Source organism: Mesoplodon densirostris, chromosome 12 (genome assembly GCF_025265405.1).
Source record: "Mesoplodon densirostris isolate mMesDen1 chromosome 12, mMesDen1 primary haplotype, whole genome shotgun sequence".
NCBI classification, from domain to species: Eukaryota; Metazoa; Chordata; class Mammalia; order Artiodactyla; family Ziphiidae; genus Mesoplodon; species Mesoplodon densirostris.
In genome coordinates this window covers 27357670-27372508 of record NC_082672.1, presented here as the reverse complement: position 1 = coordinate 27372508, position 14839 = coordinate 27357670, and the positions used below count along the sequence as shown (strand labels likewise).

Genomic DNA, 14839 nt, shown 5'->3' with positions numbered 1-14839 from the left:
ATATACCACATATTAGTGTATCTACTATATGCTAGAGACCATGCTAATGATTTACAGGAACTTTGTTACACTAAATTCTTATACCGTCCTGCATGTAGTCATTCTGTTTCTTTTTTAGAAATGAGGAATCAGCCTCAGAGATATTATATAACTTCTGCAGGGTCACACAACTACTAAATGGAATCAAGACTATGCCTGCCATCACATTGTTTTTTTTTTTTTTTCATTAAGCTGAACTAGCTTTCTCACATGATCAGTTTTATTGTTTGTAATTTAATTTTGATGTAGATATACATATATTCAGGGTTTTTCATCTGGTCATTTTGTTATTTCCTCATAGTTTACAAAATTGAAGGCAAACAGCATGTAAAACATTTAATCAGGGTTGACTTTGTGCAGCTATGTGATATAAATCATTTTTGTAGTAATTCAGAGTATTATCTGTAGTAATCAGAGTAATTCAGAGTAAAATAATTCAGAGTATAATCATTTTTGTAGTAATTCAGAGTATAATGACAAATTTTCTCAACTTGTTTTTTCCAAGGTGAAAAATATACCTTTGGATGGCCCTTTAAAATGTAATAAATGTAAAAGCTAAGATTTGAAAATTATCCATTTCAACTTGGTAGATTTTGCACACATTTAAAATTATCCATTTCAACTTGGTAGATTTTGCATATTACCATTTTGTTTCTTAGAGAATATGCTGGTATAGGGTGCTAACTTTATTTACAAGAAACAAAGATTTTCAGGGCCTTTTCCTATCCTGAAGAAAAATGCATTGAGTGTGTGTTTAATCACTGCTATGTTTGTCTTAGTGTGAGATTTAGATTTTCCTGCTTTGAGTAGATCTAAAAACATTATCATGGTGCCTTATTTTTTTGTAGTTCATCACTTTTAGTAGGTCTTATGCATTATTATAGTACAAAAACAATATATATGTGTATATGATATATAGGTGGCAGTATCCTGATAGTGAAAGTGGTGTGTTTTCCCCTGACTTGTTGTCATGGGTACCGAGTATCCAAGTGGTGTGATGGAAAGTGATCAAGTCTTCCTCTTTCACCAGGCGATCAGACTTTGAGAATTTGGGATGTGAAGACAACAGGAGTCAGAACTGTGGTTCCAGCACATCAGGCAGAAATTCTGAGTTGTGACTGGTGTAAATACAATGAGGTACCCTGTCTGGTTCTATCCTGAGCTGCTGAGCCCTTCCTAATGTCGAAATGTTTTAGATTTTATTTTATCTTTGTTTATGTGGACTTTGATAGTGTTTATGGACCATTAAGTTAAATTCAGTCCCTTTTGTTTCTAATTGATGATTGTGAGTGACCTGCATTAGCATTAATTAGATTTAAGTGCCCATAAAACAGGCTGAATAAGAAACAGAAATTCTCAAAAGTTCAGTAGTGCAGCCTTACTTGTTTATTTGGGAAACTGATTTACAACTTATGTAATTTTTTACTTTATTGCTCTTAACCCTGCCAGTTTGAATCATCTTTTGCTTTCATTTCTTGTTCATTTTGCTAGTGAGGCTGCTGAACTATTTGTAACTTTATTTTTAATTTGACAGTCCATCAGTTTTTAGAATTTTCTGTTTCATCTTCCCATATAAACCTAACCAAGCTTCATGTTTCTGTAAGATAGCAGTGTCCATTTGTAACTTTTTGCAGAGCTTCAGCTAACCACATGAGCATGTGAATTAGAAATAGAAATGGATTAAATATGTGTTGATATGCTGTTTAAATATATTTATGTACCTGAAGTAGTCTGTTGACTATGACAAATAAGCATAACATATGCCTTGTTTTTCCCACTTTTAAAGTAATCAGTGAAGGTTAAGAGAACATTGTATTGGCTGAGTTCTTTAAATAGAAAGAAATAAAATAGATTTTAAAAATATAGAACATATTCCAAATAATACTTGATTTTAATAAAATTTTCAGTGCTGATGACTACAGTTCAAATCTCTCTCATGAATTTTCCAAATAGGAAAATGAAATTGTGGACTGTGTGTTATACTTTTGGGAATTCTAAAAAAGTTGCTGATATATACTTGAGAGTAGTTAAAAAAATTTTTTTAAATCATTGCAGCTTTTTTTCAGATGAGCTTATATTGAAGCCAAAAACGTTCAGACAATGGATTACTGCCCTGGTTGATGTGGAATGGGGCTGAGTGTGGACACAGCTCTTGGCTTCTTCAGCCATGAACTCTGGGTTCACCTAGGGTTCTAGATAGCAGGATTTATAAAACCTGACTAGATAGGAGACTTACCACATTCTGCATAAATTCTCAGATAGTGTGACATATTATATTAAGACATGGCCCATGAGAGTTGAGAGCAGTGATTGATTTAGAATTAGAAAAACATAAAAATTTAATTTATACTTTGCACTTTCAAATATTTGTAAATTAGCAGGCCTCTTGCCTTTTAATGCTTGGTAGAAACCTCAGAGGATGCTGAAAAGAAGGGTGGGCTCATTTGTCAGGTATAATTTTTAAAATCTTATGTTCTTATTAATATTCCTAAAAGTAGATTGGAAAATCTACAATGCTGTTTGAGACTATGCCTTTTTCTGTTGTGTATAGTGTTCCATCATATGCCTAAAGCATATTGAGTTCCTTTTCTCTCAAGTCCTACTAATTTTTGCTTTTTGATGTATATTTTGACTCCTTTCTATAATGTTATATAACTTTTCAAGAATGACTCCTGGGATCAGATTAAATAAATACCAGAAAATAGACACTGTTTCTAGTAGGAAAGCTTGGGTACTGCTTAATTGCAAAGATGTCATACTTTACTTTTCTCTGAATTGTTTTCAGAATTTGCTGGTGACAGGGGCAGTTGATTGTAGTTTGAGAGGCTGGGACTTGAGGAATGTGCGACAACCAGTATTTGAACTTCTTGGTCACACCTATGCTATTAGGAGAGTGAAAGTAAGTTTTTATCTTTTCTTTTTATACATAGAACAAAAATATAAATATAGTTAATGAGGTATATATAAAAGGTGCTTAGGGGATGGGTTATTCATTCTTCTTTATGCATGTTTTTGTTATCCAATGAATGATAATGAATATTGAAAGCTAAAATTGGGTAAAATACTGGAATACTTATTGAATGAATTGTAATAATGTAGTCAAGCAGTACTTAGGATTAAATAAAAATGTTTCTCTCATTCTGTCATCCCCATTCTACTATTCCTTTTAATATGTCTTAACTATAGTAATTTACTTTTAGTATTATATTCTTTACAGTTTTTCATTCGGTGGGAAGATTTCTTTATTTTGTTGGAACTTGCACAGAGAGAGAGTTAATTCTTTATTTTCCCTAGCATGATTGTATATATGAATGTTCTCAGAAGTTTAGGGTAGAGACAGTTTTCCACTTTGTAAACAGCAGAGGATGAGGTAACTTTTTTCTGCTGATCCCCTCAAATTTGTCAGGTATAAGGTGACTTAAGTTAGTTTCCCAGCTTTTATTTAGGTAAATTTTGCTAAGTCACTGTGGAAAACATCTTATTAAGGGACATTTCCCAATTTCATTCTTTGTTTTTTACATTAAGGATAAAAAGGTACCTTTTTGGTCTTTTCATTCATTATGTTATTCCTATTTAAAAAATTCTAAATTGTAGTTAATATTTTAAATTTTACTGGTTACAACTCAACATATGAGACACAGTGCCCTGATTTTTTTTCATGGCACACAGGTTTTAGTAGTTAAAAAATATTTTCTATATATATTTCACAGTGCTTCTGAGAATGAAATAGGGTAATGTAGTGAAAGTATTTTGTAAACTATGAAGAGCATTCAAATGTAATTATATTATGTGTATATAACTATTAAAGTACTGGTAAGAAAAACATGGAAGAAATAAAATTGCAATGGGCAGCCTGGTGAAACATGTTTATTACTAAATACTACTTGTTTTTAAATTTGCAGTTTTTGACCTTGATATCATTTTCATTTGATGTGATATACAAATAACATAAAAATTATTTTAAAACTTTTAACATTTAAATGTTTATTTGATACTTGTGCTAATAGCAATCATAATATGTATTCACAAAACTGGTTAAGTTAGATGAACTTTATTATAATGTTCATGGGAATGACCTTATGAAGTAGCATGTTATAATTACAGTTAACCTCAAAAAGGGTTTTTTGTGTTTTTTTTGTAGTTTTCACCATTTCATGCTTCCGTGTTGGCCTCTTGCTCCTATGATTTTACTGTAAGGTACAGTGGCTTTTGATATGTTTCATTGTGAAATACCAAGTACCATTTGCCTCTTTGCAGCTTTTCTGAAGGGTAATATGTTATCTTACTAATATAAAAATAATCTGAGCTGGGCACATAAGAATATTTGCCACTGAGATTAATATTATATTTTTCTGTTTTTATGATCTGGTGACATATATGAGTAAATTCTTTACTATTTAAAGGTTAGCTTGATTGCTCTGTTTAAAAGCCTTTTTTCCTGACAGTTGTTCCTCATAATATCTTCCTATGCTATAAACTGAACAGCCAGAATCTTTTAAATTTAACTTTTAAAAATTATGAAATTTTATTTCTTCAGTCTAATTATGTGAATCTTAAGGCTAAGATTGTTATGTATGAAAAAATCAGCATGAGTGTATGTATGTTTGTGAATATATATATGATTGTGTATGTATGTGTATGCACATGTGTATCTATGTTTTAATATGTGTATGTGTATCTCTAATCATACCCCCAGTTCTGATCCCACACCACACAGGGTTCATTCTACTTTTTCTCCTTTTCCAGATTTAAAACTCCTGATTCTTATTATTCACAATATATTTACCTATTCGCTACCCTAGAATTCTCAGAAAGTAGTTTAGAAATCACTGTATATCAGCTCATAGAGATCTTTTTCATTCTGCATAATACTCCATTATGTAGACATACTATAGTTTATTCAACTAGTCTCCTACATATGGGCATTTAACTTGTTACAAATATTTTATAAATAAGCAGTGCCACAATGAATAATAACCTTGTAAGTACATACATTCACATCAGTAGAGAATTAGCTTCAGAATATATTCCCAGATGTGGGATTGCTGGATTAAAAGGTAAACATATACATGTATATATATAGTTTTGTTAGATATTACCAAATTCCTGTCCATAAGGAATATACCAGTTTCCATTCCAAGCAGCAGTGTTTGAGACTCCCTGTTTCTCTACCATCTAAAGATCGTTGATTCTTTTTTTAAAATTAATTAATTAATTAATTAATTATATTTTTGGCTATGTTGGGTCCTCGTTGCTGCGCACGGGCTTTCTTTTAGTTGTGCGAGTGGGGGCTACTCTTCATTGAGGTGCATGGGCTTCTCATTGTGGTGGCTTCTCTTGTTGCGGAGCACAGGCTCTTGCCACGCAGACTTCAGTAGTTGTGGCACGTGGGCTCTAGAGCTCAGGCTCAGTAGTTGTGGTGCATGGGCTTAGTTGCTCTGCGGCATGTGGGATCTTCCCAGAGCAGGGCTCGAACCCGTGACCCCTTCATTGGCAGGCAGATTCTTAACCATTGTGCCACCAGAGAAGCCCCAAGATCATTGATTCTTTAGGGGTTTCCAAGTTTGTGATCATATCATCTATAAATATAGTTTTACATCTTCAATTCCAATTCTGATGCCCCTAATTGATTTATCTTTTTGCATTGGCAGATACCTATATTACAGTGTTAAATAGTGTTATAGAGGATGTCTTAATTCTTTTTTTTTTTTTTTTTTTTTTCTTTTTGCGGTATGCGGGCCTCTCACTGTTGTGGCCTCTCCCGTTGCGGAGCACAGGCTCCGGATGCGCAGGCCCAGCGGCCATGGCTCACGGGCCCAGCCGCTCCGCGGCATATGGGATCCTCCCAGACCGGGGCACGAACCCGTATCCCCTGCATCGGCAGGCGGACTCTCAACCACTGCGCCACCAGGGAGGCCCTTAATTCTTGTATTAGTAAAAATGCCTCCAGTGTTTCCTTGTTAAAAGTAAGATACTGACTTTAAGACAAAGTGTATATATTTATTTATCATGCTAAGAAAGTATGCATCAACTCCAGTTTTCTTGAGTGTTTTTTTTTTTAAAGTCAGGAATTGATCTTAAGTTTTGTTGAAGGCTTTTTCAGCATCTATGGAGATGATTATGATTTTTTTGAGCTATTAATATAATGTATTACATTAATGGATTGAACCAACCTTGCATCCTTAGACTAAATCCCTCTTGTTCTTTGTGTATTGTTATCTTACTGTGGTGTTGGATTTTGTCTGCTAATATTTTATTTAGAGCTTTTACATCAATATTTGAAGGTGATATTGACCTATATGTGTATGTGTACCTCTAGTCATACCCCTCATTCTGATCCCACACCACACAGGGTTCATATAGGGTTTTTTTTTCTGTTTCTTTTTTTAAATTTTTGGTTTGTGTATCAATGTTTTAATTGCTTCATAAAAAAGAATTAAGAAGTTTTTCTACATTTTCTAAGCTCTGGAACAATTTGTGCAACATGGAGGGTACTTGGTTTTTGAAGCGTTGGTAGATTTTCCCTGTGAAACCATCCGGGCATGGTTCGTTTTGTGGAGTACTTCTTGACAACTTTCTTTATTTCTTCTATGGAAATTTGTCTGTTTAAACTTTCTATCTCTAATGGGAGTTTAGGAAATTATCCTTTGCTTATAGGTTTTCACATTTATTTATACGGACGTCTGTAGAGTCATGACTTCTTAATTTCTTCTGATTCAATGGTTATTTCACTATTGTCATTTCTGATTTTATATATATGTGATTCCTACTTTAAGTTATCTAATGGCATGTTTATTTTGTTATTTTTTCTTCAGCATATAAGATTTTGATTTATGAATGAGAACTACTGTTTTTCTATTCAGTACCTCATTAATTACTGCTTTTATCTTTATTTCCTTCTTGATACTTTCTTTTGGCTTACTTTCTTTTTCCAACTTTTGATCTGGGAATTTACTTATTTTTATTGTTTCATTTTGTTAATAAAGTGTTTAAGGCTATGAGTTTTCTTCTAGTTTTCATTTCAATTGTAACTCATAAATCCTGATATATAATTTTTTTCATTATCATTAAAAAAATGTGTAACTTCTATTTGTATTTCATCTTTCTCCCAAAAGTTGTTTAGTAGGAAGTTATTTAATTTCCATATGAAAGTGCCTTTTAATTTTTGAGAATTTGTTAATAATTTCTAGTTTTATTATGATCAGAGAACACTGTTATTAGTCATTCTGTTTTATGGAATATGTTGATTTTTTTGTGGAGGAGAACCTAATAAATGATCAATTTTTGTGAATGTTACATATACAATTGAGAAGAAGGTATATTCTCTATTATCACATTGTAAAGTTAAATATATAACCATAAGCTCTACTAATTGATTATGTTATTTGGATCTTCTGTATCCTTTCTTATTTTTGGTCCACTTAATCCATTTTGTACTGAGAATGGAATGTTAAAATCTCCTATTATCAGTGGGTTTCTATCTCTGTCTCCCTGAATCTCTTCTAGTTTTGACTTCATAAAGCCATATGCTGTATTATTTGGTGCATAGATGTTTACAACATACATTTAGTGAACTGAGACTTTTAGCATCAAAGAGACTCTTTCTTTGACACAGCTAATTGCTTTTTAGTTTTAATTATGCTTTATCTCTTATTAGTGTCATTGCCCCTGCTTTCATATTATTCCCATCTTCCAGGTATACCTTTTTCCATACTTCTATTTTTAGTTTTTTTGAACCATGTTGTTTCTGGTATGTCTTTCATATAGAGCATATACTTGGGTTTTGCTTGGCAAGCTAAATCAAAAATCTTTTTATTATAATATGCAAGTTTAACCTATTCATATTTCTTGATAAAAATATGTTTGATAGCAAGTCTGTCATATTATTTTATGTTATGATTATTATGTGTATTATGTTTTGTTCATTGTTTCTGTGTGTGGTGTATTTTTTGTTGTGCTTTGGGTGGTTTTTTGCTCTTTTATTAAAAAATTTATATTTAGGTAAGTTTTTTTCTTTGTTTCAGTGGTTTCCTTTGGTCTTATAAATTTTGTAATGCTTTTATTCCCTTTATTTTGTTTTATTTAAACTTAAAAAAAAATCCCAAACAGTTCACCCACTTCTCCTTCTCCCCATCTGCTGCCTCTGGCAACCACCAATCTTCTGTTCTATCTGTGAACTTGTTTTCTGTTTTGTTTTGTTTTTGTTTTTTTCCATCCATGTTGTTGCAAATGGCACAATTTCATTCTTTCGTTATGACTGAATAATATTCCATTGTATACGTATGCCACAATTTCTTTATCCATTCGTCTGTTGATGGACACTTTGTTTGTTTCCATATTTTGACTATTATAAATAGTGCTGCAAGGAACATGGGGATACATATATCTTTTTGTGTTACTGTTTTTGTTTTCTTCAGATAAATACCCAGAAGTGGAATTGTTGGATCATATGGTATTCTATTTTAAGATTTTTGAGGAACATCTGTACTGTTTTCATAGTGGCCTCACCAATTTGCATTCCCACCAACAGTGCACAAGGGTTCCCTTTTTCTCCACATCCTTTCCAACACTTACTATTTCTTGTCATTTTGATAACAGCCATTGTGGTTTTGATTTGCATTTCCCTAGATTAATGATGTTGAGCAACTTTTCATGTACCTGTTGGCCGTCTCTATGTCTTCTTTGGAAAAATGTCTGTTCTGATCTTCTGTCCATTATTAAAATTGGTTAGTATGGTTTTTTGCTATTGAGTTGTGTGAATTCTTTATATATTTTGGATATTAGCCCTTCATCAGATACATGATTTTTAAATATTTCCTCCCATTCAGTAGGTCACCTTTTCATTTTGTTGATGGTTTCCTTTACTGTGCAGAAGCTTTTCAGTTTGGTGTAGTCCTACCTGTTTCTTTTTACAATACCAGTACAATACCAGTACCAGTACCAATACCAGTACCATACTGTTTTAATTACCATAGCTTTGTAATATAGTTTGAAATCAGGGAGCATGATGCCTCCAGATTACTTTGGCTATTCAGGGTCTTTTGTGATTCCATACAAATTTTAGGATTGTTTGTTTTATTCTGTGAAAAATGCCATTGGAATGGGCATCAAACTCAATAGTAAAAAAGCTAAAAGTTTTTCCTCTAAAATCAGGAACCAGACAAAGGTGCCCACTCTTGCCACTTTTATTCAACATAATATTGGAAGTCCTAGTCATAGCTATTAAACAAGAAAAAGAAATAAAAGGCACCCAGAGGGCTTCTCTGGTGGCGCAGTGGTTAAGAATCTGCCTGCCAATGCAGGGCACATGAGTTCGTGCCCCGGTCCGGGAGGATCCCACATGCCGCGGAGTGGCTGGGCCCGTGCGCCATGGCCACTGAGCCTGCGCGTCTGGAGTCTGTGCTCCGCAACGGGAGAGGCCACAACAGTGAGAGGCCCGCGTACCGCAAAAAAAAAAAAAAAAAAAAAAAAAGACACCCAGATTGGAAGGGAAGAAGTAAAATTGTCATTATTTGCAGATGACATGATATTGTATCTAGAAAACCCTAAAGACTCCATAAAGAATGTTAGAACTAATAAATTCAGTAAAGTTGCAGGATACAAAATCAGTACACAATAGTACACAAAAATCTGTTGCACTTCCATATACTAATAATGAACTATCAGAAAGAGAAATTAAGAAAATAACTCCACTTACAATTGCATCAAAAAGAATAAAATACTTAGGAGTAAATTTAATATAGGAGGTGAAGTACCTGTTTATTGAAAACTACAAAAAATTAATGAAAGAAATTAAAGAAGACATGAAGAAATGGAGAGATATTCTGTGCTCATGGATTGGAAGAATTACTATTGTTAAATTGTCCATACAACCCAAAGCAATATACAGATTTAATGCTATCCTTATCATTAGTCCCTTGTTTTTCAAAAAATTTAACCATTTATTTTCTGGTTTGTGAGTTTTTAATGGTATTTATTTTAACTCCTACTTACTGCATGTACAATAATCGATAAGCTTATTTTACCTTACTTTTTTTTACCCTCCCTATTGCATCAAATTTTGAGTTGTTTTATTTATATTTTGTTAGAACATACCACATATAACATGTAATACATATCATATTATATATTATTCTTCCACTCTTGTTTCCAATTTTGTTTTCATCTTAGATACATAACTAAATATATTAAATGCCCATCATCAATCTTTTTGCTAAAATTTCCTCATCATGTTTTAGTTTGATGAAGTTTATATTCTAGTAAATTCCTCAAGAAGGGCTCATGGGTACAGACTTCTCAGGAGCTCTCGCATATTTAAAACTATTTCTCTGTAGTCTCGATGCTTGAAGGATAGCTTAGCTGAATATGAACTCCTTGATTTACATTTCTTTCCTATAGGGACTCCAATTAAACATAAATTGAATCTCTCTTACTTGTCTTCTATATCAGATGCTTTCTCTCTGATACGGTTTTTTTTTTTTTAATTTTTTTAAATTTTATTTATTTATTTATTTATTTTTGGCTGTGTTGGGTCTTCGTTTCTGTGTGAGGGCTTTCTCTAGTTGCAGCGAGCGGGGGCCACTCTTCATCGCGGTGCGCGGGCCTCTCACTGTCGCGGCCTCTCTTGTTGCGGAGCACAGGCTCCAGACGCGCAGGCTCAGTAGCTGTGGCTCACGGGCCTAGTTGCTCCGCGGCATGTGGGATCTTCCCGGACCAGGGCTCGAACCCGTGTCCCCTGCATTGACAGGCAGATTCTCAACCACTGCGCCACCAGGGAAGCCCTCTGATACGTTTTTAGTCTCATTTTCATTCCTTGGTTATTTTTCTCCTGTCTTTGATGTCCTTATATTTTTGTGTAAATTTATTCTTTGAGTACCACATAATTTTGTCTTCATTTCTGATATGAATTTGCCATTTTTCTTCTATTTCTTTCTTGTGTCCAGTTAGCTCTATTTCACTTTTTCCTGTTTTTGTCCACTTCTTTTCTTTGTTTTTGAATTCTTGATTGTAAGGGGAAAGCTCTATACTTCTGACACCAGATGTATGTGGAGTTTTCCCACACCAAGAAATTCTCTAATTCTCAGCAGACACCAATGGTGTGTCCTACAAAGTTAACTCAATTCTAATTCTATCTACCTGGAGATAACATCAGATCCCACAGATTAAGAGCTCAGTTCCACTAGACTGCCCTTACGTCAGATGCAAATTGAAAGCCTAGATTGTCACCTATACTTCTGACTGACTAGCTGTAAATTGGGGTTCCCAAGAGCCCCTCCTCAGGTTTGATAATTTGCTAGAATAGCTCACAAAGCTCAGGGAAGGGCCTCCCTGGTGGCGCAGTGGTTGAGAGTCCGCCTGCCGATGCAGGGGATACGGGTTCGTGCCCCGGTCTGGGAGGATCCCATATGCCGCGGAGCGGCTGGGCCCGTGAGCCATGGCCGCTGGGCCTGCGCATCCGGAGCCTGTGCTCCGCAACGGGAGAGGCCACAGCAGTGAGAGGCCCGCATACCGCAAAAAGAAAGAAAAAAAAAAAAAAGCTCAGGGAAACATTCACTATATGTACTAGTTCATTGTAAAAGATATTATAAAGGATAAAAGTGAACAGCCAGATGAAGAGGTACAGAGGGTGAGGTCTGGAAGAGTCCTGAGTGCAGGATCTTCTGTCTGTATGGAATTGGAGTGCCCCACCCTGCCAGCACATGGGTAAGTTCACCAACCTTGAAGCTCATCAAATCTTGTTCAAGAGTTTTTATAGAGCTTAATTTCCAGCCCTCCCTCTTCTCTGGGAGTTCAGTGGATGGAGCTGAAATTTCCAGCCCTCTAATCACATGAGACTATGTAAGGACTCCATCCTAAGTCACCTCATTAGCATAAACTCAGGTGTGTTCCAAAGGGACTCCTTATGAAAACAGAAGACATTCCTGTCATTCAGGAACTTCCAGGGGTTTTAGGAGCTCTGTGCCAGGAACTGCAGACCAAGATCAAATATATTTCTTATTATACTACACTGATCTAGGTCAATTATTTTTCCTTCCTGTCCCCAGCTGCTTGTTTAGAGATATTAATTCAGTTTAGAATGCTATATTACAGTTTTTCTTACACTTTGCTATGCATTTTTTTGAGGTGGTCTTTTGTCAGGTGAAATGTTTGAGTTTATGGTATCCATTTTATTTTTATGTTTTTTAAAAAATAGATTAAGACTTTATGTGTTTCTGCGTATCCATGTACAGGATTGATGGTTTGGGATTGGTACGTTTCCTTCCTTTTAATCCTCTTTTCCCTTTAAACTATTAACTTCCTAAAATAACTCCTTGTGTCCTATGTACTTTAAAATCTGTACTCGATTCTATGCTAGGCTTTTTCAGTATTTTCACTCATAGGATGGGCTTTCTCTTTCTGGTGGTGGCTCTAAATCAGTTTTAGACCTTATCCTAGCTCTTCTCTGTTCTATTCAGTTTTTCCTAAATTGCCCTTGCTGTCCAATAAAGCTTAGATCTGGAACATGGGAGAATGCACATTGGGATTCTGGGGGATTTTTTTGTTTTGTTTTGTTTTTTTACATGTAATTACAAGTTTGGATGTGTTGTAGCCTGAGTTTTATGTGGTTTTATTTGTTCTTTTTGTTGTTCTGTATTGGTTTTTGTGAGGATACACTAAGAGGTTTGGATGTACATGGCCTCATTGCTTCCAACTACCCAGAATTCCTCTCCCCTTTACTTCTGAGTCAGTATTTGATATGGCAGAAGCTATGTAACTTTGTTAGTGTAGAATAACAATAAATTACAACAGTGCCTTGGGAGAAATTACATGCTCTAACTTGGTTTTTTTGACTGATCCAATACAAGCAGGCAGACAAACTGGGAAATATAATCACACTGTCTTCCAGCTCTCAATTAAAAGGGAACCATAACAAGTTTTTTTCTTTAATAGTCTGTATAAAATAGTATGGAGTGATTATAGAATTTTGAGCATGGGAGCCAAAAAATGGCAGCCTGGCAGACAGGAAGAACACTTATCAGTTGTTCACCACCCACCCCAGTCTTTTCCAAAGTGCATCTCTGGAGCTAGATCATTGGCTGGAGGTTAGGGCTGTAAATATGGCTTTGAAGACCATTAACTTACTGATGGTTTGGTCCATAGGAATGCATCAATCAAAGGGCAATAAGTTTAGAGAAAGAAAAGCAAAAAAACAAAATAAAAAACTATCTTCAGGAGGGAATTAATGTTGGAAGGAAGAAGGGAACAGCCCACCCAAAACAGGAGGAGACCCCAGAGCATGCAGTAGGTCAGAGAAACTGCTGGCGAGGATATCAGCCAGATGTGGGTGGCCAGTAATGTGAGATCCTCCAGGTAGACTGAGCAAGATGAAGAGTGAACTTGGAATCTTCTCTCTTACATAGTGTCACCTGTGGGCTCAAAAGGGATTTCCGAATATAGAATCTAGTTCTCGGATTTCAAAGTCTTTTCTGGTGTTTAAAGCTGATTTCCAAAGTCTTGACAACTGAGGTGGGAGCATTTATCTTGTGACATCTTAAATCCATTTCACTGTTCTGTTTCTAATTAAAGGGGAAAACCTAGTGACTACTTATTCTTTCTTTTCAGAATTGTCATTATCATCTTAATGCTACTGACCACTACCTGTTTTATCTATATACTTAAGTATCCTAAAACACCCAGTTGGGAAATGCCTTACCTTTGTTGATGTAGGTTTAACTCAGGAATATGTTAAAACTGGGCTTTTGAATGCAAACTACAGTACTCTAAAATCTTGTAGGTACCTAACTATGTCAGAAATCATTACAGTTTTTGGCTCAGCGTCTTAATATTCCCTCCACTTTTTATTGAAGTATAGTTGATTTATAATATTATATTAGTTTCAGGTGTACAACATAGTGATTCAGTATTTTTATAGATTTTTTTCTCTCCACCTTTAAGAATTAGGCTTTGATTCTTTCCTGAATTCTGAGCAAGACTGTAGATTGGGGGATAGATGTTTAGTGCTTCTGGGGAGAGAGAGATGGCTTAGGTCATGGTTCTCTGACATACTACAAGATCAAAAACATCACAGCTAGATTTGTAAGCATTTGGAAAAATTGAGATTATAATTAGGTAATAAGAGATCTTAAACATAGTTGAAAAAGACTTCAAATAGGCAATTTTTCTATATAACTGAGAGTTCAGGTTTCTTTACTATGTAAAATGGAATTAGTAATATCTGTCCTCATAAGCTTGCAAGGTGATTATAAGAACTGCATAAGAGAACATACTTGAAAATACTGTGCTAATTCTTTATCTCGGTTTCCAACCTTTGCTTCTCTTCTCAAGCCGCCCCCAACCCTATTCCCTGCACTTTCAGCAAACAACCTTATCTCTCTAAAAAAAAATAATTGTAGGATGCAAGCACAGATTATCTGTTTTCACTGCAAGCCTGTAAACGTATTTAAATCTATACCTATCCGTCCCTCCTCTGCTATTCAGAAGTCTTGCACATGAGTGCTCTTAACCCCATACACTTCTGTGTCCTTCAGCACTTTGTTCCATTAAATTACCTATTCTCTCTGTTATATCCTCAGTCTCCAACTCTCTACTGACTTTCTCCTCAGCCTGTAACTTCTTCCTTTATCCTGTATTTTCCTTTCACTTTTCTTTCCTTCTTAGCCAAGCTTTTAGTGTCGCCTTAAGCTCCATTCACCAAGGCCATAAGAGCTCTGCAGTCCTAGGGTGCTCTGCTTGGAGGTCTTACCCTATACCACTTGAATCTATAAAATGGATCCACATCACTGATTAAACAGGGCTAATT

General features: G+C 35.0%; 1 protein-coding gene across 1 annotated transcript in view; it reads left to right on the top strand.

The window, feature by feature from the left end:
• The window catches only part of PEX7 (peroxisomal biogenesis factor 7), an 85360-nt gene that overhangs the window by 31833 nt on the left and 38688 nt on the right, over positions 1 to 14839 (top strand). Inside the window, exons 6-8 of the mRNA XM_060114949.1 lie at positions 1070 to 1176; positions 2825 to 2938; positions 4181 to 4236. Of these exons, the coding sequence (XP_059970932.1) occupies positions 1070 to 1176; positions 2825 to 2938; positions 4181 to 4236 (277 nt within the window). The remainder of the gene's footprint in view (positions 1 to 1069; positions 1177 to 2824; positions 2939 to 4180; positions 4237 to 14839) is intronic.